Genomic DNA, 23133 nt, shown 5'->3' on the forward strand with positions numbered 1-23133 from the left:
GGGAGGGTTAGGGAAGAGGGCATCTGGCTTGTGTCTTCCTTTTAATTCTGGAGAGGAAGAAGGCAATAACCATAAAGATTCGAAGTTCCTTTTTTTCCCCACGAAAGGGATGACACGAAGTAGAAGGATGGGGGCTGACCAAATGGGGTTGAGGGAAGGGGGGTTGAACCGGGAACCCTTTACAAAATTTCAATTTGTAAAACAATACTAAGTCCTGTCTTGTATTTCCACATCCAAGCATGTCCTAGTAAAAATTCCTTTTGGACTAGAACTGACTCCAAGAGTTTTTGTTTTCCTAAGACGTGGATTGGGGTGGGTCCTGACATTAGGAGTGTTACAACCATTTTTCACATTTATGATTGTTGCCGCATTACCCCCATGTTCACGTGATCAAAATTCAGATGCTTGACAGCTGACTCATATTTATTGATCAGTGTCTCGGGGTCACACGGTCCCATTTTGCGACCTTCTCACAAGCAAAGTCAAGGGGGAAGCCAGATTCACTTAACAACCGTGTTCCTAACTTATCAACTGTAGTGATTCACTTAACAACTGTGGCAAGAAAGGTTGTAAAATGGGGCAAAGCTCGCTTAACAACTGTCTCGCTTAGCCACAGAAATTTTGGGCTCAATTGTGGTCATAAGTTGAGGACTACTTGTATTTCCCTCCCATACACTCACACACACACACACACACACACACATACACGGTGCAATCCAAGGATAGGACGAGAGTTGTTCAATATTCTCTTACATCACTAGCTACATCTGGTTTTATCAAAACATTAACGTGAGAAAGTCTTGTGTGTTATCATAGATGTCCATTATGGAAGACTTTAAATTGTTATGTAAATTCTTCCAAATAGTCTTCCAAGCTTTGAGCACAAGCTAAGAAGCTTAGTGCCCATGAAAACACCTATAGATTCCACATGCGTAGGCATACATTAATACTGAATTTTTTTAAAAAAAATGTGATAGGATGTCAGAAAGAATGCACTCCTAAATTAACATCTGCCTTCCAATGCAGTCCTTGATCTCAAGATGGCAAAACAGTTAAGCTCTCTCTCTCTCTCTCTCTCTCTCTCTCTCTCTCTCTCTCTCTCTCTCTCTCTCTCTCTCTCTCTCTCTGTGTGTGTGTGTGTGTGTGTGTGTGTCTAAAGTATTTTTTTAAGTCTTCGTGTTATTTCCAAGTTTGTATCTAGAACAGGGATGGCCATCCTTGGTAAGTTTGAGACTGGTAGACTTTGAGATTGTGATGTGGCTGACTGAAGAATTCTGTGAGTTGGTCCACAGGTCTTAAAATTGCCAAGGTTGGACACCCCTGATCTAGAGGGTAACCAGGTAGCCAGTACTATCCTTGAAACCAGTGCCTTTTGCTTGCCACCCATCAATAGGGGAGGCATGACAGCAGTATTCCAGTATCTGAGGGGCTGCCACAAAGAAGAGGGGGTCAGTTTGTTCACCAGAGGGAAGGACGAGAAACAATGGTTGGAAACTGATCAGAGAGAGAAGCAACCTAGAATTAAGAAGAAACTTCCTGACAGTGACGACAATCAACCAGTGGAACAGCTTGCCTCCAAAAATGTGGATGCTCCATCACTGGAGATTTTTAAGAAAAGACTAGACAATCACCTGTCTGAGATGCTATAGGGTCTCTTCTTGAGCAGGGGGCTGGACTAGAAGACCTCCAAGGTCCCTTCCAGCTTATTCTATTCTATACACCTTCTCCTTTCATAATCCTTCACTAATGATTTTCTAAAGATGAAAGGATGGCCAATAATGTATTCCCATAACAACCATGTCCTTTTAAAGCTGAATGTTCAGTTTTGATGTTCTTGAAAACAAAATTCTTTATTTTTAGTAGGAGAGGACATTTTTAGCCAGTACTCTAGCGCTTTCTACCTTACTGGTGAAGTGGACAACAGAAACATTTTCAGAGAGAATGGAAACAGAAGGGGCAAAATGATTTGATAATTATTTGAGGAGCTGTCATGGATAAAAAGGGGTCAACCTATTCTCCAAAGCACCTGAGACCAGGACGAGAAGTAACAGATGGAAGCTTAACCTAGAACTAAGGAGAAATTTCCTGACAGTGAGAACAATTAACCAGTGGAACGGCTTGCCTCCAGAAGTTGTGGGGGCTCCATCACTGGAGGCTTTTAAGAAGAGATAGGCAGCCATCTGTCCAAAATGGTATAGGGTTTCCTGCTCAAGTAGTGGGTTGGACTAGAAGACCTCCAAGGTCCCTTCCTACTCTATTATTCCGTATTCTTAAAAAGTTACGGTAATAGAACTTTTTTAAAGCCTCGTGTGAAATAAGGTAGAGAATACAAATAAGATGCCACTTCTTAGAAACTCCTTTTCAGAATCCCCAAGTTGATTAAAGTAGCCAACAGTTATTTACTAGAGAGTATAAAATGAGGCTCTCTCTTGGTGAAGCTCAGCTTGTCCAGGTATAGATCACTGATCCTTCTAGGGTGGTGTAAGAGAGTAAGGAAGATGACCTGGATGGAGATACACAGGAACTGTCACCTTGCGCTAAAGCATCTTTTGAGATTTCATTCAACAGCAACTCGGGGAGTTGCCCCCCCTAAGTCAACGGAGTATAAGAAGGGGGAGACGAGGCAGAACAACCAGACTGGCAAGATTTGGTTATTGTAGCCAATTTCAATCAAAGTCAACTTTGTAAATCTTTTACTCCCTTTCAAAATAGGCAGAAGGTCTTGTCTTTGTTGGCGGAGACGCCTTCCAACTCTCACAGTGCACCACTGTCCGTTGAAAACAGAGTTGTTATCTTGCTGCAACACCAACCGCAGGCGGATTCGTCATATGTTCTATCAATCATTGCATGGATGGGAGATGCCCCCTACCACTTACAGGCTCCTTCTCTGTCGCCCCCTCCATTTATACTGGTAAAAGTATGAAGTAGAGTCTCTTCTGGGCTCTGGATGCCAGGGGAAACATTTGGGATATCCAGTCTGGTGGAAGGGCCCCACCCAGAATCAAAGAGACTGTGGGAGAATGCAGCAGACGTGGAGGTCCCCACAACTGCTTTACCACTTTCATCTGCAGTGCTGAAAGTCTGTCCGCAGGAACTGCCACTGCTATAAGGGACTCGCACATCTCAGGATAAATAGGATTGTACGTTTTCTGAAACGGAGGAGGCCACAGAGCAGACAAGGGAAAGGAGAGGCTGTCTTGGCCTCCTCTACTTTGGAGCTGCAGAATTGATGATGTAGGATGCAGAAAGGCTCTGAAAGCGATGATGAAACTCCAGACTGAGCAGCAGGATAACAGAGTAAGAGAGTTAGGAGGGACCTTGGAGGTCTTCTAGCCCAGCCCCCCGCTTGAGCAGGAGACCCTATACCATTTCAGAGAAGTGACTGTCCAATCTCTTCTTGAAAGTCTCCCACAACTTTGGAAGGCAAGCTGTTCCACTGGTTAAGGAAAGTTTCTCCTTAATTCCAGGTTGCTTCTCTCCTTGACTAGTTTTCATCCATTCTTTCTTGTCTTCCCTTCTGGTGCTTTGGAAAATGGGTTGGCCCCTTCTTCTTTGCAGCAGCCCCTCAAATATTGGAACCCTGCTATCATGTCACCTTGAGTCCTTTTTTTCACTAGACTAAAAGGTAAAGGTAAAGTTTCCCCCGCACGTGCGTGCTAGTCGTTTCCGACTCTAGGGGCCGGTGCTCATCTCCGTTTCAAAGCCGAAGAGCCAGCGCTTGTCCCAGGACGTCTCCGTGGTCATGTGGCCGGCATGACTAGACGCCAAAGGCGCACGGAAAGCTGTTACCTTCCCACCGTAGTGGTCCCTATTTTTCTACCTGCATTTTTACGTGTTTTCGAACTGCTAGGTTGGCAGAAGCTGGGACGAGTAACAGGCGCTCCCTCTGCTATGCGGCACTCGGGATTTGACCCGCCAAACTGCCGACCTTCTGATCGACAGGCTCAGCGTCCTAAGACACTGAGCCACCGCGTCCCTTTTTCACTAGGCTAGACATACCCAATCCCTGCAATTGTTCCTAGTATGTTTTAGCCTCCAGCCCCCTAGAAAAAAAGGAGGGGGAAGCAAAGCGCTCATTTGTAAAGCTGAATTACAGGATCTGTCTAGCGATCTAGGGAAGTGGGCCAGCACAAGAAGAGAGCAGGGGATCTAGTTCATTTTCATGGCCCTGACCTGGAATTTTCTGGGCATCCAGGAGGGGAAAGTGAAATTAAGAGGGAAAGTGGGGTAGAGATTAAAGTTGGCCTCGATGAAAAGGGCTCCAATTACCTGCCTCGTTAGACCTGTTCTCCAACTCGGCCTTCCTGTACGTGCTGCTGACAACCTGAAGTGAACTTAGACTGTTATGGCCATGCTGGCTGAGGATGAGAGGAATTGTAATCCAACACCCCTGGGGGTGGCCAAGTTGAAGAAAATGGCCTTGGTAGAGAGGAGGTTTGGTGGGGGGGGGGGGTTTTCCTCCTCCTTTTTTTGAGAGCTTCTGCTCTGATGATTAAAAACAGGTGCGTTTTTTTTCTTCTCTCTGTCTGCTCCAAACATCTGCAAATTCATCTTTCCAGGATCATTATTCATTAATTAATTCCCACCATCTCGGGTATCTGAGCCTGAATGGTTCAGATGAAATTAAGACTATGGTTGGCTGCTTATAGCCTTCAACTAAAGCAAGATCTGGGCTAAGAAAATACTCGAAGCTGACATGGTCTTCAGAAAGGAAAAAAAGCATGACAAAAAAACTATTTGGGAACCCTAATTTTTCCCCACACAGGATTTGAACAGGCACTTTTTTATTATTATTTTTATGGAGGCCACTGGTAAGATTCTTAATGGGATACAAATTCTGATCATCTTTTGACCTACAACCGAGGGTCAGACTGGCCTGTCCAGATGATACTGGCTGGAGCTGGGGCCGATACCCGTGTTTTGCGGAGCACCGTAATTGAGAGCAGAGGGTGGCTGTTTTGCTCTGAGTCTCAGTCCAGCCAGGCTTGAGTTGCAGGGGTCCCTGTACATGTAGGGTGAAGGGGCACCAGCTCCATACATTGAACCCGAGTGCCCAGGAGGACTTGCCAGGCTGTTGAAGTTTTCCAGAGATGGGACTCCAGATAGAGACGCACCCGCAGCTGCTGGGAACACATTCTGGGGTGCAAAAGAATTGAGGTTAATGGAGTTGAAGAGCTGGAAGCCTTTGCCATGGATAGGGCTGCTGTGTAGCCCCTTGGGAGTCCAGGTGTTATAGGCGTAGGTTGGGTAAAGGTCGTCATAAGGGTTTCCGGTCAAAGCATTAAGCTGTGAGCCAAAGGCTCCTTTGCAAAGCTCTGTCTGCTGGTGGCGTTCCTTTTTCCGCCACTTGGCTCTTCGGTTCTTGAACCAAACCTGGAAAGAAAAAGAAAGAGGTAGGGAGGAAAAAAAAAAAGTACTCGCTTATGCAAGGCTGAGGAACAATTCCCAAACTAGTTGTGCTAAACTGTTGCCACGTGACAGTGATGGTCCTCCACGTATTGTTCTGGTCCTCTTTTAAAAGAGAATAAGAACTATTCATGGAAGACTTTCAAGAGCTACTGGTCTTGGTCTTAGCTGGGAAACTGCGGAGAGCATTCTTTTTTTTTATTGAAAAGTTTTACAATACATTTTTTAACAAAGCAGAACCCCTCCCCACCCCCTCCCCTCTCCCCAACCCTCCCCAACACCTCCCTCCCTTCCCCCTCCCCCCTCCCCGACTTCCCAGAGCTCAATACAGGGTATAAAAATACAAACAATCATAGTCTACCTTATGCAAACAACAATAAACTATTAAATCTATCGCACTTTGACTCTTATAAAATAACTACAAGCAATATAAATATCACATCAATACTTATTCAAATGCTAGGTGAAACTTTTTAGTCCCATATTTATTCTGGATATAATCAATCCATCTTCTCCACTCCACAATATATCTCTGTTGCGAATGGTCTTTCAAATACGCTGAGATCTTTGCCATTTCCGCCAGGTTGGAAACTTTTAAAGTCCATTCTTCTATAGTCGGCAGTTCTTCCTTCTTCCAATATTGCCCTACTAAAAGTCTCACTGCCATAATTAAATTCAAGATCAACTTAGTGTCCACAACAGTTTTATCAGTAATAATGCCCAGTAAAAACAGTTGCGGACAAAACTTTATCCTTTTCTTAAATATCTTTTGCATATTCCACCAAATTTTAATCCAAAAAGCTTTAACCTTTTTACAGGTCCACCATATATGAAAATACGTTGCATCCTCACTACCACACCTCCAACATTTGGGCTGGCAGTTCTTTTAAAAGAGAATAAGAACTATTCATGGAAGACTTTCAAGAGCTACTGGTCTTGGTCTTAGCTGGGAAACTGTGGAGAGCATTCTTGAAATGCCAGCTGCGGTGGTCAAAAGTGGAGGAAGACTATCCAGCCCTTGTCCATTTGTGGGCTTCCTACCTGCGCATGGTGGAGACTACGTGACTGTTCTCCTGTTAATTAAAGACCAGCATGCTGAGGGAACTCAGGAACCCAGTCCCTTCTGGATTGGGATCCAATTCTAAAAGCACACCAGAAAGTCCTGGGTTAGTTTTAGCTTACAGGTAGTCCTCAACTTACAACAATTCATTTAGTGACCGCTCAAAGGTACAGTGGCACTGAAAAATGTGACTTACGACCGGTTTTCACTTGTACAACCGTTGCGACATCCCTGTGGACACGTGATCAACATTCGGATGCTTGGCAACTGGCATGTACCTATGACGGTTGCAGGGTCCCGGGGGGGTGTCACATGATCCCCTTTTGCAACCTTCTGACGAGCAAAGTCAATGTGGGAAGCCAGACTCAGTTAACAGCCATGTTCCTAACTTAACAACTGCAGTAATTCACTTAACAACTGTGGCAAGAAAGGTTGTAAAATGCGGCCAAACTCACTTAACAAATGTCTCACTTAGCCACATAAATTTTGGGCTCAACTGTGGTCATAACCTCAAGGACTACCTGTACTTGCTCTAAGCAGATCAGCTGTCCTCATGTAAACCCAAGAAAAGGCAGTTAACGGAGCGTTGGTCCTGCCTTCTGGCCATCTGTGCCTAGACAGGAGCCTGGAGCTGCCTTTAAAGAATGAGATCTCTCTATGGCCTGTGTTTCTTCCTCCTCCTCCTCCTCCTCCTCCTCCTCCTCCTCCTCCTCCTCCTCCTCCTCCTCCTCCTCCTCTTACCTCTCTGAGAGAGCCAGAGGGGCAAAATGGGTATTTGAAAGGGCTATGAGAAGGCTTAAATCGTTACTGGCCTATCCATGGTGATTCCAACTCCAATCAAGCCACCATAGCTTTTTTCCCCTTTGGGAGATGAACTCTCAAGATAGGGGAAGACCATTTCCCTCCAGCCTTTACAAAGGAGATTGTCTTACAGGCCAAGATGTAACTGACCTATGCAGATTTACATGCCGTTAGCATTTGACACTGCATTCCTTTATAAGTAATTTAAGGGGTAGTGGAAGATTGCAGGAAGAGCCATGTTTCTCAACATTGGCAACTTGAAGATGTGTGGATTTCAGCTCCCAGAATTCCCCATGCAGCATGCTGCCCAGAGGCTTCTGAGAGTTGAAGTCCAGCTATCTTGAAGCTGCTATGTTTGCGAAAGCACTGAGGTAGAGAATATGGAAATTTGAGTCGGAGGTGCCTTTTGTCTAATCCTACAGAGCTTTTCTTATGTCATTAGGTAAAGGTAAAGGTTTCCCCGCACACGCGTGCTACTTGTTTCCAACTCTAGGGGCCGGTCCTCATCTCCGTTTCAAAGCCGAAGAGCCAGCGCTTGTCCGAGGACGTCTCCATGGTCATGTGGCCAGTATGACTAGATGCCAAAGGCGCACGGAACGCTGTTACCTTCCCACCGTAGTGGTCCCTATTTTTCTACTTGCATTTTTATGTGCTTTCAAACTGCTAGGTTGGCAGAAGCTGGGACGAGTAACAGGCGCTCACTCTGTTACGCGGCACTCGGGATTCGACCCGCCAGGCTGCCAACCTTCTGATCGACAAGCTCAGCGTCCTAACCCACTGAGCCACCGCGTCCCTTAGCACAGAACAATTTTCCATGAGCGTTGAAACTAACCCAGTCGGGGCGCTGTCGAATCTGAATTGAGCAAGAAAGGCTTATTTCGAATGAAACACAGTCTGGGATCTCAGCACAATTCTGGTTTCAGATGTTCCAAGCTGCTGCTCTTCCAATTCCTATACCAGGACTTTAAAGACAATAGTTCTCAGCCTTCGAACCTTTTGGCTCGGTTCATCCAATCAGACAAAACCATATGCCAAGAAGAAATTGGGCTACTACTGGAGGGTCTATGTCACAGGGGTAGGCAACCTTGGCTCTTGTATGACTTGTGGACTTCAACTCCCAGATTGAATTCTGGGAGTTGAAGTCCACGAGTCATACAAGAGCCAAGGTTGCCTACCCCTGGTCTATGACAACTCGCCATGGCCAACTTGCCACAGGACAACTCGCTGCAGCACAAGAGTTACACCAATATCAAAGAAATGGGAGAACAGAATCATTCAAGAAAGGATGCAAGAGGAGGGATGGAATGAAATGTTAAGGATAAAAATTGAATTTTTGTAATCTATTATAAATCATTAAATTGAATTTTTAAATTGCCCTGTGGAAAGTTGTCCCACGGAGACTGTGGAAGCACCTTTCTAAATACCACGGAGAACCACCACTAATCCTTAAGGCCATAAAAAAGAAATGGTGGATGGACTCAAGTCACAGCAGCAAGGAATGCACCATTTCAGGGAGACTCGAAAGACCAAGTTAGGGACAGACTGTCACGGAGAAAATATATTTATGGAGTCGATAAGATAATAACTTGATGGCGCAAAACTGATTAATCAGGATAATTGGAGAGCCAGTTGGCACAGTGAAAAACAAGAGAATATGAATTCTAGTCCTGCTTTAGGCACAAAGTTAGCTGGGTGACGTTGAGCTAGTCCCTCTCCTTCAGCCATAGGAGGTAGGTGACAAGGACAAACCGCTTCAAAAAACGCTGCCTAGAAAACCACAGGGACTAGTGTAGACAGTCACCAGGACTCAATGCTTAGTTGCAGACACCAAAAGACAAAACAAAAAAAGAATAGAATAGAATAACAGAGTTGGAAGGGACCTTGGAGGTCTTCTAGTCCAACCCCCGGCTCAGGCAGGAAATCTTATATCATCTCAGACAAATGGTTGTCCAAACTCTTCTTATAAACTTCCAGTGTTGGAGCATTCACAACTTCTGGAGGCAGGTTGTCCCACTGGTTAATTGTTCTAACTGTCAGGAAGTTTCTCCTTAGTTCTAGGTTGCTTCTCTCCTTGATCAGTTTCCATCCATTGCTTCTTGTCCTGCTTTCAGGTGCTTTGGAGAATAGGTTGACCCCACTCTTCTGTGATGCAGCCCCTCAAATATCATGTCAGCACTAGTCCTTCTTTTCATTAAACTAGACATACCCAATTCCAGCAACCATTCTTTATATGTCTTAGCCTCCAGTCTCCTGATCATCTTTGTTGCTCTTCTCTGCACTCTTTCTAGAGCACAGGTGTCAAACTCGCCACGTCACATTATGTGTCGTGGCGTATCGTGACTTTTTTTGCATTGCTGGAGCTGGGGTGGGCACAGTCTCCGCAGGCTCCCATGGGCCAGCAGTTTGACACCCCTCTTCTAGAGTCTCAACTTTTTTTTCATTATGGTAAAAAAGGATAATAACCAGACTGTATCTAATGTGATTTCCTACAATCATTTTGTACTGGACATCACTCCTCCAAAAACCAGACCATGTTCATCTATAATGTCCTGGAGAACTAGAAAAGTCAGGATCACTTCTTGGAATGGAGCTCCCACAGCCATAATTGAAATAAGAAATGTTGAGACATGACAAAATTACCCCTTCTCAAAGACTGAAACATAATTTGAATATCTTGATCCAAATTGTCCCTGCCACACAGGTCCTATAAAATATGTCTGTGAACACATTTTGAATAAGGACATGCATTCATTCTTTCACAACTAATATGATTGTTGGCCAAGCAGGGACAAAAATAGCCAGAGAAATTATTTAAGTTTGGAAAACGAGCCCTTTTTCAGTCAATAGGAGTACTGATTTACCACCAGCCTACCAGGTAAGTTAGGAGCCAAGGGTGCAGCGGCACAAAGAAACAACAATTAATGACTTAATAGCTGGTCATCAACACCGTAATTAACAACTAAAAGCCCACACCACCAGGCACCATGTAAATACAACATGTAGAACAGCCTAGTGCTCACATTCTAGAGAGAGAAGTACCCTGAGGATGGGCTCCAACAAGAATCTGAAGTGTCGGAAGAATAAATCTGACTCAGATTGGACCCTGCAACACTATCCTGGGACACATATATTTACTTACATTTGCAAAATGCATCTGTGAATGCTTTCAGTTTATACCATTCTCCATGCTTTCCTAGAGGAATGCGTGAACAATCACAGGATTCTGTGTTTTAACAGAAAAGAAACTCAAAGTGTTGCCGCAACATTACTTAAGCCAGCCTGCAAACCTCAAATCAGACATCTCATCCCATCACTTTGCTACCATTTACACAAGTTTTCGTTCCCCTCTTTCCCTTGCTGCTGTCTTCCAGATGCGCTGTCACTAAATGCCCCCCTCCCCTAATTTCCAACCAGAATGTAGACTTAACACAACTGTGATTGGAATGTGTAACAGACCCTGGAAAAGCAGAGGAAGAAAAAAGTGCACTGCAAAAGAGGTGTCTCAGAGCAGGAGTGTGCGAAAGTTTCAAACTTACTAGGTAGACTAGACCAAGAAATCAACTCCACAGAACATCCCAAAGGTGTTTTTTTTTTTTCAAGAGGCCACTGGACTTTCTTATTTTTCTTTGAAGACGCTTCTCATCCAAGAAGCGTCTTCAGCTCTGACTGGATGGTGGGGAATGGAAGGATTCAGTGCTTTTTTTGTGGGGGGAAAAAAGGTGCCGGAACTCACACACATCATACAACCCGCTTTGCCTAGCCTACAAGGTTTACCTTTGTAGTTGGGGAAAAAAACTCTTCAATTTTTAGTATATCTAAAAGACAAGGATTTTGTTCAAGGTAAGTTAATACTAGTATTAATGTTACCATGCACTGTGTGGCTTTAAATTACAAGAAGGCATTTTATCAATCTTTTGGGACATTTACCACTGGTTTAATGAGTGGAAATGTCAGCTTTCTGTGTGGAATGAAATTGTCCCAATAAAACAAAATTTGGTTGCTTGTAAAAGATTGAATTATTTTAAAGAAGTTGTCAAACAAGGTGGAAAAATTTACATTTGGAGTTTAATATGGATATTGACTTGAAACAAATTAAAGTTTAAACTTTGTCAGTGAACAGATTACTTTTAATTTACCTTTAAGTTAAACCCAGTTTAATAAATAAATCTGATTAAACCTCATACTGTAGGTCTACCTTTAAAAAGGTAAAGGTTCCCCCGCACATGCGTGCTAGTCATTTCCGACTCTAGGGGCCAGTGCTCATCTCCGTTTCAAAGACGAAGAGCCAGCGCTTGTCCGAGGACGTCTCCGTGGTCATGTGGCCGGCATGACTAGACGCCAAAGGCGCACGGAACGCTGTTACCTTCCCACCGTAGTGGTCCCTATTTTTCTACTTGCATTTTTACATGCTTTCGAACTGCTAGGTGGGCAGAAGCTGGGACGAGTAACAGGCGCTCACTCTGTTACGCGGCACTCGGGATTTGATCCACCAAATTGCCGACCTTCTGATCGACAAGCTCAGTGTCCTAACCCACTGAGCCACCGCGTCCCTTCAGGTCTACCTTTACAGATACATAATTAATATATATTATTATTAATAGTAAATCCTCCAAATCACAAGACATTGGCTTTATTCTTATTCTTCCCCTCCGCAGTTTGAATATAAAGTACAAAAGACTAAAAAGAGATTTTCGTAGGCATCCCAGCCTTTGAACTACCCAAGGAGCCGAAACAGCAAAGTTTCGCTGTCGGGCGAGCTTCCACGCCAGCCGCCTTTCTTTCCTCTCGCTTCGCCTCTTTTTAACCTCACACCCCGCCTTCTGTGAGGGAAGGCAAAAGGCTCGTGAAAGAGGGCCTCCATGTTTATGGGTCTCCCACCGCCACCATCGGCTTCCACACCATGTGGTCCGACCCAGCCGATCAAGCCACGCTCTGGCTGTGGTGCTCCGGCGCCTCATGGCTCCTCCTGGAGGAGGCAAACAGCGCCGGAGGGGACCCCGCTCGCACCGTAGCGCCAGCGGGGCATTTTCAAAAACAAATGAGGCTAGGAAGGGCAACCATAGGAAAAGAACACAACTCTGGAAAATCCATTGAAAAAAGGTGCCAGAACTCTGTTCCGGTGCGTTCTATGACAAAAAAAAGCCCTGGAAGGATTTATACTCCTTGCAGACAGCTGTTCCACTTGCATTCTGATCTCTGGCGGGCTCGGGACAGGGGGTTGTTCCTCTGTCCTAGTCCTATTAGATCTCTCAGCGGCTTTCGATACCATCGACCATGGTATCCTACTACGGCATCTCAGGGGGTTGGGAGTGGGAGGCACTGTTTTGCGGTGGTTCTCCTCCTATCTCCTGGGCCGCTCACAGTCGGTGTTGATGGGAGGGCAGAGGTCCGCCCCGAGGCCTCTCGTTTGTGGAGTTCCTCAGGAGTCGGTTCTCTCGCCCCTCCTGTTCAACATCTATATGAAGCCGCTGGGTGAGGTCATTCGTGGTTTCAGGGTGGGGTATCATCAGTACGCTGATGATACCCAACTTTTTTTCTCCACCCCAAACCAACCCAGCGATGCCCTCGCCATGATGTCCTGTTGCCTGGAAGCGGTCCGGGTCTGGATGGGGAGAAACAGGCTTCGTCTCAATCCCGCCAAGACTGAGTGGCTGTGCATACCGGCATCTCGGGTCAACCAGACTATTCCATCTCTAACGATGGGGGGTGAGGTGTTACCCCCCGTTGATAGGGCTCGCAACTTGGGCGTCCTCCTGGATTCGCGGCTCAATTTTGAAGATCACATAGGAGCCGTAACCAGGGGGGCTTTTGCCCAGGTTCGCCTGGTGCGCCAGTTGCGACCCTACCTGGACCGAGATGCCCTATGCACACTCATGCCTTGGTGGAGCAGTGCCTTGGTGGAGCAGTGGGCTGATGCCTCCTTAAGTAACACCAGCTGCCTGCAATTAGTGCAGGTTCGCATCCCACCAGGCTCAAGGTTGACTCAGCCTTCCATCCTTCCCAGGTCGGTAAAATGAGGACCCAGATTGTTGGGGGCAATAAGCTGACTTTGTAATAATGCCGCTTGGGGTGTGTGTGAAAGCCCTAACAAGCAGGCATATACATAGAATGAAGGCTACTGTTAAGCTTGTAAGCCGCCCTGAGTCTTCGGAGAAGGGCGGGATATAAATGGAATTAAAATAAAAATAAATAAAAATGCGCTCGTGACCTCCCGTTTAGACTACTGCAACGCTCTCTACATGGGGCTGCCCTTGAGGACCACCCGGAGGCTTCAGCTGGTGCAGAATGCAGCTGCGCGAGTCGTGATGGGGGTCTCCGGATACTCCCATGTAACACCTCTACTCCGCGAGCTGCATTGGCTTCCGGTTGCCCTTCGGGTGAGATTCAAGGTGCTGGTGATGACCTATAAAGCCCTAAATGGCGAGGGTCCGGGATATTTGAGGGAACACCTGCTGCCAGCATCAAGCTCCCTTCGTCCAGTGCGCTCCCACAGGGAGGGTCTTCTCAGGGTGCCGCCAGTTAAAGATTGCCGGCGGGTAACACCCAGGGGTAGGGCCTTCTCAGTGGGCGCGCCTGCCCTTTGGAACCAGCTGCCCGCGGAGCTTAGGACTGCCCCCGACCTCCGTTCATTCCGCCGGGACCTGAAGACCTGGCTCTTCGAGCTCTCTGGCCCAGGCTGAGAATTTTTTAATTTTTAATTTTAACTGGGTTTTTATTTTTCTCAGGGTTTCATTTAATCTTTTTTAATTTGTTTATAACTTTTGTATTGATTTTCTTTTAAATATCCTGTAAACCGCCCTGAGTCCTTTGGGAAAGGGTGGTATATAAATCTAAATAAATAAATAAATAAATAAATAAATAAATAAATAAATAAATAAATAAATAAATAAATAAATTCTTTTAGAGAGTCTTTGAGGCCACTTGGAGGTTTACCTGTGTCCTCAGGGTCACCTGAGGGGTGCAAATGGGTGTGGAGCCGCCTTGGGACCGCTGAAAGGACTGTGTTGTAGACCTGCGATAGATGATGTCAGATCCCTCCCCCTCTGTTGAGAAAGGGCTGTTCAATTTTAACCTAGATGGCCTCTTTGACCCCTCTTTCAAACCAGCAGTCCTCTCTGTCAAAACATGGACTTTGCTGTCTTCGAAAGAGCGGCCTTTCTCTTTTAAATGCAGATGGACTAGATGAATCTAGTCCTGATGGGTTTGATCTCCTATGTTGTGCCAGACGTTTATGAAGTGCTGCACAACCACCGCATGGCACATCATTACCATTTAGTGTGGCTGAGCTAATTTGAGGAGCCGTATCCTCAAATCCGCGGTGGCTCAGTGGGTTAGGATGCTGAGCTTGTTGATCAGAAGATCGGCACTTTGGCGTGTCGAATCCCGAGTGCCGCATAGCAGAGCGAGCGCCTGTTACTCGTCCCACCTTCTGCCAACCTAGCAGTTCGAAAGCACGTAAAAAATGCAAGTAGAAAAATAGGGACCACTACGGTGGGAAGGTAACAGCGTTCCTTGCGCCTTTGGCGTCTAGTCATGCCGGCCACATGACCACGGAGACGTCCTCAGACAAGCGCTGGCTCTTCGGCTTTGAAACGGAGATGAGCATCGGCCCCTAGAGTCGGAAACGACTAGCACGCATGTGCGGGGGAACCTTTACCTTTACCTTTACCTATCCTTTGTTCACCCCATCACCTCTTCCTACTACAGGGATCCTCACCCTTATCCTCGGCTCCGTCAGATTGGTCCAGCCTGCTATCTCTTCCCTTGTGCTCATGTCAGGGTAGCGGTTTCTCTGGAAAGTCGCCTCCAACTCCTGCAGCTGCTGGCTGGTGAAATGGGTCCTCTGCCTACGAGGCTTCTTTTGGCCCGTGCTTGCTTCCTCTTCACCACTGGAATCGGAAGATTTACCTCGAGAGGTCTCACCATTTTCTCCTGAAGAGAAAGAGAAAAGAAGAATACCTTGACAGAGGCCCTGGACATCAGAACTGCCTGATTCAAACTACACAGTCCTTGAAAAATGAGCTGAGACTCGCATGAAAGGTTACTTGTGTTTATCGCAAACTAGCCTTTCTACACGACTGCCTATGTAACAATCTACCTCCGAGTTCGCTCTGGAAGAAACCGCTTCTGGATTCCATGGAGTGCCGACTTTCCATTTGTCAATTCCAACGCCGTACTACACGTGCATTGATTAACGACCATCATAGAAAGATCCACACTATGACGATGGCAGCCCGTGAATACCAGGAACGTTGCCAACAAATCCTTGCACGCCAGCATTACCAGCTTCTCGCTTGCCATATTAGCGAAGCTACAGAAAAGACCAAGCAACTCAGGACTGAGGTGCTGCAATAAGCAACCCTGGTTCTAACAACGGTTTGGTATAAACGCGATCTCCCCACCCCGGCGTTTCCATCCTGACGACGTTGGCAGCTAGCCAACGAAAGCTTGATCTTTTAGCAATAAAAACTGTTTTAGTTTTTCTTATTTCATCCCAGTGTTCGCTTAGTTTGTTAATTTTAATATGCCTGGGATTCGCATTTTTAATCTTATCAAGGAATGTGTGTGTGTGTGTGTGTGTGAGTGTGTGTGTACATAGCACATCTATATGTGCATATGCGTATACACACACACATATATACATACATACGTGCACATACATTTTCTTTTGGGAGCGGGCATCAGAATTTCATTTTTTAATATGTGCCAGTGTGTTCAGAGAAAAAAGTGTCAATAAAAGGTTATCTTATCTTATTTGATGTATGGTCTTGTATTCTATCAGTAAATATTTGTTCTGTTGATTCAGGATGTGACACCATTCATGGTTCAAGCCAGACATGTTCACATACAGCTGACCCACTATCACCTTAGGTTACCCTACCAATTGTCTAACCCAGGTTAGATCAATAGAGACAAATATTTTTGTTCCACAATAGCAACAGGAGTTAAATAACATCTGTGCACTGAGAAGCAGACCTCCGATTCGCCTGAGAATCTGAGATGAGATGCAGAACAACACAGGGTTGCGATAGGAAATTTGGGCACAACATTTTAGGGCTGAAACACAATAACAACACGCTCAACGACAAGGAAAGTGGTGAAAATGGCATCTCCACCTCCCCCAGTTCTTTGGAATTTACAATCAGGTAGTCCTTGACTTACAACCATTCGTTTAGTGACTGTTGGAACTTACAACAGCACTGGAAAAAGTGACTTTTCTCACACTTATGACTGTTGCAGCACCCCATGATCAAAATCTGGATGCTTGGCAACTGTCCTGTACTCATGACGGTTGCACTGTCCCAGGATCACGCAATTCCCCACTTCTGCGACCGTCTGAGAAGCAAAGTCAATGGAGAAGCCAGATTCATTTAACAACCGTGCTATTAACTTGAAAATTGCAGGGGTTCCCTTAACAACTGTGCCAAGCAAGGTCATAAAATGGGGCAAAACTCAAATACTGTCTTGCTTAGTAGCAGAAATTGTGGACTCAGTTGTGGTCGTAAATCGAGAACTACCTATACAGGGAGGTTTTCTGCTAGCAACGTGGTCTTCTGTTGGAGTAATCTGGTCAGGGGAAGCCACAATCCCTATCAGAGTAGCTGGGGCTTGCAGGGGCACCAAAAGGTCAAGAGGGCGGCCTCAATTGCAGGCGCCCAGCCACCCTCTTAACCTTGTTGTCCTCCACGTACACCCATGTCGGCAGCATGTCCACAGTCAGCTTTATTCTGCTTGAGAAACACATGTATTATAAGCAGGCAAAGTGCTAGCAAAAGGCTGTCCTGGTGAGGGATGATGAGAATTGACACCTCAAAGTTGGTGTTAGTTCATGTCTAACAAGACTTTTGAGCCTAGTGTTGTGATTCAGGGTCAGCCTGTGGGTTCGGCAGTTGGGTCGGACGACTCAGAGGAGGAGGGGGGTGTTGAAGACCTTGCTGATGATAGCCCTCAGGCAGGCCCCTCCCACTTGGTCACCATGGAGACCCAGCTGTGTGAGCCTGACAGTGTGGATGAAGATGACCCACAGCTGGCCCTGTTCAAGGACGCCCGACGCAGGAGGCAGTCAAGTAGGAGTAAACAGAGGAAGGCAATGGGACTTCTTGGAAGGAGGGAGAGAGAAGCCACGCCCTGAACTCTTTATAAAGGACTTGTGTGGGGAGGGCTGGTTTGCTGAAAGCAACCGCTCAGATAGTGTTTCAAAGCTCCTGTATCTTGGTTGGTGTCTTGTTTGTTTTTGTAATAAATTTGGCAGACGTCATTCCAGCCTCTTGCCGTTTGTAAAGGGGTTGCCTTTTCTGCAAGGCCGGTAGCAGGCTGGTACAGAACACCTTGCTTCTGAAACTTTGGATTGTGCCGCTGTGTCTGTAACAGCAATACACTAACTAAATGCATAGCAATAAAACTCTTTGTAAGAGTTATGATGAAAGCTGAACTTGCATAAAATGCCTGCAAAACCTGAAAATGCCCAGGAAGCATCCATCTCTGTTCTTCTGAGAAACATAATGGTTTTGCTTCCAACTAGGAAAACGCAACGTCCTTACAAATAAAGGGCAGATGATTGTTCCAAATAAATAATAAAATCCAACCTGTTTAAATCCCTAAGCTGCCACCTTGTGCAATGAAAGGAGCTCTTCTGCATTGTCCTAATGCAGGGGTGTCAAACTCAATTTCATTGAGGGCCGCATCAGCATTGCAGTTGCCCTCAGGGGGCCGGGTGGGTGTGGCCAGGGTGGGCGTGGCCTACTGGGTGGGCATGGCCTACTGGGTGGGCGTGGCTAGAGTGCGTATGGCCTACTGGGTGGGCGTGGCCAGGTCTACATCGTTCGCATCAAGGGTGCCTATGGGGGCCTGGGCAGGAGTGGGACAGATCTGAGGGTCTCTGGTAGAAGGAGGGTCTCTGGGCCAGGGTCAAGGCAGTGGGGGCCGTTCCCTCACTGTTTCCAGGATGGCTTCGTGGGCCACATGAAACCACTTCGGGGGCCGGATCCGGCCCCCGGGCCTTGTGTTTGACATGTCTGTCCTAATACAACTACAGTCCCACAACACCAGAAACAATATCTGTCAAGCCCAATTTATTCCAGACTAGGGTGTGTGGTGACTCCAAGTGTATGCTGCTTGCTTTCCTCCTATGAGACCCTGGGGCTTAGGAGCATAATAGGGTATAAGAATAATTAGGAGCTTAAATAAGGTAGTCTTCAACTTGCAACAGTTCGTTTAGTGACCATTCAAAGTTACCACGGCACTGACCTATGACCGTTTTTCAGAGTTATGACCGTTGCAGCATCTTTGTGGTCACGCGATCAAAATTCGCCTGCCGGGCAACTGGTTCATATTTATGACGGTCACAGTGTCCCGGGGTCATGTGATCACTCTCTGCGACCTTCTGAGAAGCAAAGTCAATGGGGAAGCCATATTCCCTTAACAACCATGTTACTTACTGAACATCTGCGGTGATTCACTTAACAACTGTGGCAAGAAAGGTCGCAAAATGGGACAAAAATCACTTAACAAGTTTCTCCCTTAGCAACATAAATTCTGGGCTCAGCTGTGATTGTAAGTTGAGGAGTTCTTGTACTGCTTTCTTAGTCTGGATTGAACCTGATTACTTACGTTGCTCTGTATCTGAGGTTACAGAGCAAAGCAGAGTTTTTTAGAGTTGGGCCCAGATGTCTCAAGAGGAGGAAGCTGGGTTGGATTTGCACATGACGTCAACAATAAAAAGAGTCTAGCTTTTTATTCTTGCTGTTGCCTCCAACATTGCTGGGTGGACTTTGCCTTCCCAGAACCTGTTGACAGCCCTGAAGCCCAGTTGGAAAACTCTTCTGAAAATTGTTCAGCAGCTTGAGTAGAGCAGCTGTTTCTTGAGCAGAATGCGAAGGCAGATGTCCTTCCCAGTCCAGCCCCAGAGCAGGAATTCTCAGAGCATAACAGACTATTTGTTGTCCATTTTTTTCTTGGAAACCTCCAGTAATGGAGCAGCCACACCTCCAGGGAGCATGCTGTTCTAATGTGGATTGTTCTTACAGTCAGGAAATTCCTCTTTTGGGGATCTTGTTCGGTAAAGCTTCCACCTACTGGTTCTTGACCTATCCTTGGGAGCTGGGGAGAACAAATCTAACCTCTTTTGCCCTGCGGCAGTCCTTCAAGTACTAGAAGACTCCTACCATTCACCCCCCCCCCAGCTTTCTCTTCTATAGGCTAAACATAACTACTTTCTTTAACTATTCATATAATTTAGCCTTCAGGTCTCTCTGTTCGGTATTCTTTTTAGTTCCTTGGTATCATTTTTTGGAGTCCAGAATTGGACATGGTAGTCAAGGTACGGTCTAATCCAGGGGTCTCCAAAATTGGCAACTTTAAGACTTGTGGACTTCAACTCCCAAAATTCCCCAGCCAGCATGAGACCCCTGGTCTAATCAATATAACAAACAGCAGAACAGTTAACTTTCCTTGATCTTCAGGGGCAGAGAAAGGTATACTTTATTGCCCACAGTCGTCATATTTAGAAGCGTTTGCATGAAGAATCATTTCCGTGTCCTGAAGCATGAGAATTTCATGGGTCGATCACACACATTTCAGTTCAGCTTCCTCACACCTGGGCACCCTTCAGAGATCTCCTGGTTACGGATTCAGAGGCTCACAGTTCCAACATACCTGGAGGACGCCAGGTTGCAGAAAGTGGGACAATGAAGGACCTCTTTCTTTTTTTTTGATTTCCATTCAATTGTGTCTGATTCTTGGAGATTGCCTAGGCCAGGGGTAGGCAACCTTGGCTCTTTTATGACTCGTGGACTTCAACTCCCAGAATTCCTGATCCAGCATGGGGGAACTATGGCCCCTTCATGAATCATGGTCTTCAACTCCCAGAATTCCTGATCCAGCATGGGGGAACTATGGCCCCCTCATGACTCGTGGACTTCAACTCCCAGAATTCCTGAGCCAGCATGAGGGAACTATGGCCCCCTCATGACTCGTGGACTTCAACTCCCAGAATTCCTGAGCCAGCATGAGGGAACTATGGCCCCCTCATGACTGGTGGACTTCAACTCCCAGAATTCCTGAGCCAGCATGAGGGAACTATGGCCCCCTCATGACTTGTGGACTTCAACTCCCAGAATTCCTGAGCCAGCATGAGGGAACTATGGCCCCTTCATGACTCGTGGACTTCAACTCCCAGAATTCCTGGGCCAGCATGGGGGAACTATGGCCCCCTCATGACTCGTGGACTTCAACTCCCAGAATTCCTGAGCCAGCATGAGGGAACTATGGCCCCTTCATGACTCGTGGACTTCAACTCCCAGAATTCCTGAGCCAGCATGAGGGAACTATGGCCCCCTCATGACTGGTGGACTTCAACTCCCAGAATTCCTGAGCCAGCATGAGGGAACTATGGCCCCCTCATGACTCGTGGACTTCAACTCCCAGAATTCCTGAGCCAGCATGAGGGAACTATGGCCCCCTCATGACTCGTGGACTTCAACTCCCAGAATTCCTGAGCCAGCATGAGGGAACTATGGCCCCCTCATGACTCGTGGACTTCAACTCCCAGAATTCCTGGGCCAGCATGGGGGAACTATGGCCCCCTCATGACTCGTGGACTTCAACTCCCATGACTATGGAGAGACCAGCTCCTCTTGGTTCCCCTTTTCCCTACCTCTTTTCATCCCAGCCAGACATTGCACTGATGATGTTACCTAGTTTGGTAATGAAACGTCTTCAAGAAAACCACCAAGCTCACAGAACACCAGGGACCCCTCACTTCAACTCTGAGTTGCAAATGTTCTCTTCTGTCAGATTTTAATTTTACTTTTCAACAATTTTCTCATTTTCTTCCTCCCTCTCTTTTGGAGTCAGCTTTCCGGGATGTAAATTTGAACTACCTTCTTGGTTGTTGGAATTGTTTTGTAAGATGCTCTGTGAACTGTTTCAGCTGAACTATCAGCAAAGCTTCTTTAAACACACGTATCAAGGAGAATCAACATGCTGGCAACTGGAATTGCATTTTTTTAAAGTTCTTTTCATCAGTAGAGAGCATGGCAGAAATATAGGGATATCACCCAAGAGACCAAGGCAGAATTGTTGGTTGTTCTATATTTTTTAAACAAACAACAAAATAACAAAACATAGCAAAATAAACCTATTATGCACGGAATGTAAATATAATACATTTTTTTCCCATTCCTCCAAATGGCATAACATACAGTATACACTGGTATTACTTGTCTTCTGCTGGATCCTTAATATTATCAAAACGGGGCTTTGGGCCGAGCATTTTTCCTCCCTGAAATAAACAACCTCCTAGAAATTTTGCAGACACTAAGGAAGCTAGTCAGCTCAGCACTAAAGATCCCCAGGTATTATGAGATTGGATAAAACAGCTCAAATCTTGCAATTAATATGTGTGCGTTCATCCCTTTGGTATTGAGGAGGAACTCTACAATGGTCCGTCATATACTCTGAATCTATTATGAACTTGCCTTCCTTTTGTCCCATAAAAACACTGCCTGATTCCGATTCTGCAAAAACTACAAATATTGGAACCTCATCTTACACTTTGAGCCTCTGCTGGGTGAAGGGAAGCATTTCTCCTTTGATCTGCATTCGACAACATTAATTTTGTGGTTGCAGAAAGATGGGATCTGCATTCGACAACATTAATTTTGTGGTTGCAGAAAGATGGGATCAAGGAATGATGGGATCCAGGAACGGGCGAAACCTGTTTGGCCCAAGGCAACACTGGGACAGCGTAATGCATTGGACTGACACCATGGAAGATCCTTTTCAAGCAAGTGTTGGGACTCTTTCGTCAGATGTGACCTACCACGATTAAACGAGACAGTTTATCTATCTGAAGGGAGGTTGCACATCCTCAAAAATAGTCCCTCCCCGTGTCAATTATTTGCAAATCCTTAAACAAACCTGAATTTTCCAAAATTCCCAGCCTTACCGCTACTTTCCATGCTGGATGTTCCCGAGAGAGTTTTTGGTTGCATCCCCATTGCGTTTCCATCTGAAGCTTCCAACAATGCTGACATAATTCCTGAAGATGTAAAAACGAAGCCCTGGTTCCAGTTTGGAGTAGAGGAGCAGAAGAAGGTTGTTGCGTGTGCCACACGTTGCGAAGGACCTTCCCGGTAGAAAGTCCTGCAGTGGACCGATGGAAAAGGCTCAAGAGGGGACCCAAATATATATATATATATGGCGGTAATCTTGAAACTAGCAACTAGCTTTACAAAAGAAGAAAAGATCCAGCTAAAGAATACTTTCTCAGGACGTGTTTGGACAGGCTCTTTTTCAGTTCTGAAATCCTCAGCAAGGAGGTCCTCTTCACGCAACCATTTTTTCAAGAGCTCAGCTTTCCTCCACCAGGTCTACATCAAGATCTGGCTGCAGCGGATCCCTCCACCAAAGAGGCTGGCAACTTCCTAAGGGCCTCTTTGCCTCTTGAAGTAGGACTTCTCTTTGCCTTTTCCCTCTCCCATCTCCTTCTCTCACATGTTTATTTCCCTTTCCCAGGGCCGATGTGTGTTTTTTGGTTTGGCAGGAAGGAGGGGTGTGGATGTGTGTGTGTGTGTGTGTGTGTGTGTGTGCACCAGTGTCTGTGTGTCAAATATCAGGGACAGCTGAGTGCAGCCTAACCAGGTGCCAATCAGCCATGGTCCTCTCCAAGCTGGCTGGGGAAGTTGGACTGAAGTGGGGATGGATGGAAGGATGGCAGCTGGGAGGCCACAGTTTTGTTCAGCCTGCTCCAGAGACGAGGCTAAAAATGCATATTTCAGCACCAGTTGCTTTTGGGGCTGGGGGTTGGGTGGGGTTTGCATTTTCTGAGAGCCAAGATCCCTTCTTATGAGGTCAGATCTGAAGTC

At 46.1% G+C, this 23133-nt stretch overlaps 1 protein-coding gene across 1 annotated transcript; it reads right to left on the reverse strand.

Moving 5' to 3' along the window:
• Positions 1–4733: 4733 nt before the first annotated feature.
• Positions 4734–22775, reverse strand: LOC310643783 (pituitary homeobox 3-like). Its single transcript, XM_083368354.1, has 3 exons — positions 22215–22775; positions 14985–15199; positions 4734–5373 (listed from the first exon to the last, which is right to left on the reverse strand). The coding sequence occupies exons 1-3, from the start codon at positions 22300–22302 to the stop codon at positions 4867–4869; spliced, it is 810 nt and encodes a 269-aa protein (XP_083224480.1). The 5' UTR covers positions 22303–22775; the 3' UTR covers positions 4734–4866.
• Between the last annotated feature and the right edge of the window lie 358 nt (positions 22776–23133).

Source organism: Vipera ursinii (genome assembly GCF_947247035.1).
Source record: "Vipera ursinii genome assembly, chromosome: 8".
Classification (NCBI taxonomy): domain Eukaryota; kingdom Metazoa; phylum Chordata; class Lepidosauria; order Squamata; family Viperidae; genus Vipera; species Vipera ursinii.

Excerpts from the sequence above, each read along its gene's own strand:
- LOC310643783 (XM_083368354.1), bottom strand. The coding sequence starts at position 22,302 with ATGTCAGCATTGTTGGAAGCTTCAGATGGAAACGCAATGGGGATGCAA. Across the intron at positions 15,200-22,214 it reads ATCCAGCATGGAAAGTAGCG|GAGAAAATGGTGAGACCTCT; the intron begins GTAAGGCTGGGA and ends CTTTCTCTTCAG. Across the intron at positions 5,374-14,984 it reads TGACGGAGCCGAGGATAAGG|GTTTGGTTCAAGAACCGAAG; the intron begins GTGAGGATCCCT and ends TTTTCTTTCCAG.